The following is a 1,478-nucleotide window of genomic DNA, read 5'->3' as shown; positions in this document are numbered from 1 at the left end:
TAACGGATTACGGCCATCATAAATCAGCCTTAACGCTTTAACGCTCAACGCTCCTATTTAAAGGTACCTTAAAAGCCAAATCACACGCGATTGACGATTGACAATTAAAGATTAGATTTTAACGAATCAACAAGCTTCAGCCTTGGCTTGCTTTGTTCCAATTGGTCAAGTTCCAATCTTTAATCGTTAATCATCTATCGCCAATCGTTAATGTGATTTGGCCTTTAGGCATCTTAATAAGAAATCAAAATTCAGTTTGCTTTCTAGAGCTTCTTAGTTAGAATCCCTAAGATTCAATAGAATTCCCTAGATCCCTCAGATTCTCATTGGATATCGTATAGTCACCAAACGCAGTATGAATTCTCTATTATTTTCAGGCTGTGTTCCAAAATTCTACTCGGCGAATAGAGTAACATTCAATTAACCAATCATAATAAAGAATCTTAGTTCTCTTTGTTGTGATTGGTCAACTAAATGCTACTCTACTCATCGAGTAGAGTTTTGGAACGCAACCTAAGTGCCACATGTTCTTCCTAGGAACGTTTATCAAGAAGGAAAAATTAAAAAAAATCTAGATTGGCGCTGAAGTGACCAGAAGTGACAAGATGGCACGTCAGCAGCAGGACATCGACGAACTTTTTGACGTTAGAAATCATTTTTACATCGGTAATTATCAGCAATGTATCAACGAGGCACAGAAGATCAAGGTAAATGTCTCATTAATTAAATTCGTTATCGGTCCAATACCACACGTTACTTCGTTTTAATTTCTGACGTGAGCAGCAATCATTTGTCCTTAGCAGACGCTCTTGCACGTTATAGCACTGACGTTTCTCCTTAAAATTACTCTAATTTTATAAATTAATCATATGTGATTATGGGAGAATAATATTTCACAGAATTCATCTTCTTTAACTCAGAAATAAGGAAATTAAATAATCAGAAGTATGACATGATATTCGTTTTTAAAATGTGCTGCATGTATATATAACAGTACTTGTGTGCCAGATCTGAGGAAATTTTTCAGATATCACAAACTTTTTATGCTTACAGCATATTATATATTCAAAAAACATTTGTACATCTACTTTCATTTCTTAGAAAATATTTTCAGTAATATTGTAATAAAAAGTTGTCTGTTATAAAGTTTTCACTTTAGAGCGAAACTAACTCTCTAAATTCTTTAAATCTATATATGTACAAGAGAGAGGATATAAATTGCCTAATGTTAATATATCTGTTACTTTTTATATTAGATAAAAATTTATGAGAAATAAATTGTGTAGTTAGAAAGATTGACTGAAAAAAACATTTATCTCTCATACAATTTATTCCTTATATATCTTCCTCAAATATAAAAACAACAGAGATGTTTTAGAATCTAATGTTAAAATAATCAACAACCAATTTGTCCCCTACCTGGTTCTTTCTGTAAATTCTAATTATATCATCTTTAAAAAAAAAAAAAAAAAAAAAAA

The 1,478-nt window shown here is 31.4% G+C and overlaps 1 protein-coding gene across 1 annotated transcript in view; it reads left to right on the top strand.

The window, feature by feature from the left end:
* Positions 1 to 561: 561 nt before the first annotated feature.
* Positions 562 to 1,478, top strand: part of LOC116840308 (coatomer subunit epsilon) — a 4,265-nt gene continuing 3,348 nt past the window's right edge. Inside the window, exon 1 of the mRNA XM_032806867.1 lies at positions 562 to 707. Within this exon, the coding sequence (XP_032662758.1) occupies positions 606 to 707 (102 nt within the window). The 5' untranslated portion in view covers positions 562 to 605. The remainder of the gene's footprint in view (positions 708 to 1,478) is intronic.

This window comes from Odontomachus brunneus, unplaced genomic scaffold (genome assembly GCF_010583005.1).
Source record: "Odontomachus brunneus isolate Ranch 3 - 2012 unplaced genomic scaffold, Obru_v1 Obru_scaffold_009, whole genome shotgun sequence".
Classification (NCBI taxonomy): Eukaryota; Metazoa; Arthropoda; class Insecta; order Hymenoptera; family Formicidae; genus Odontomachus; species Odontomachus brunneus.
This window is presented reverse-complemented; position numbering and strand designations above follow the sequence as displayed.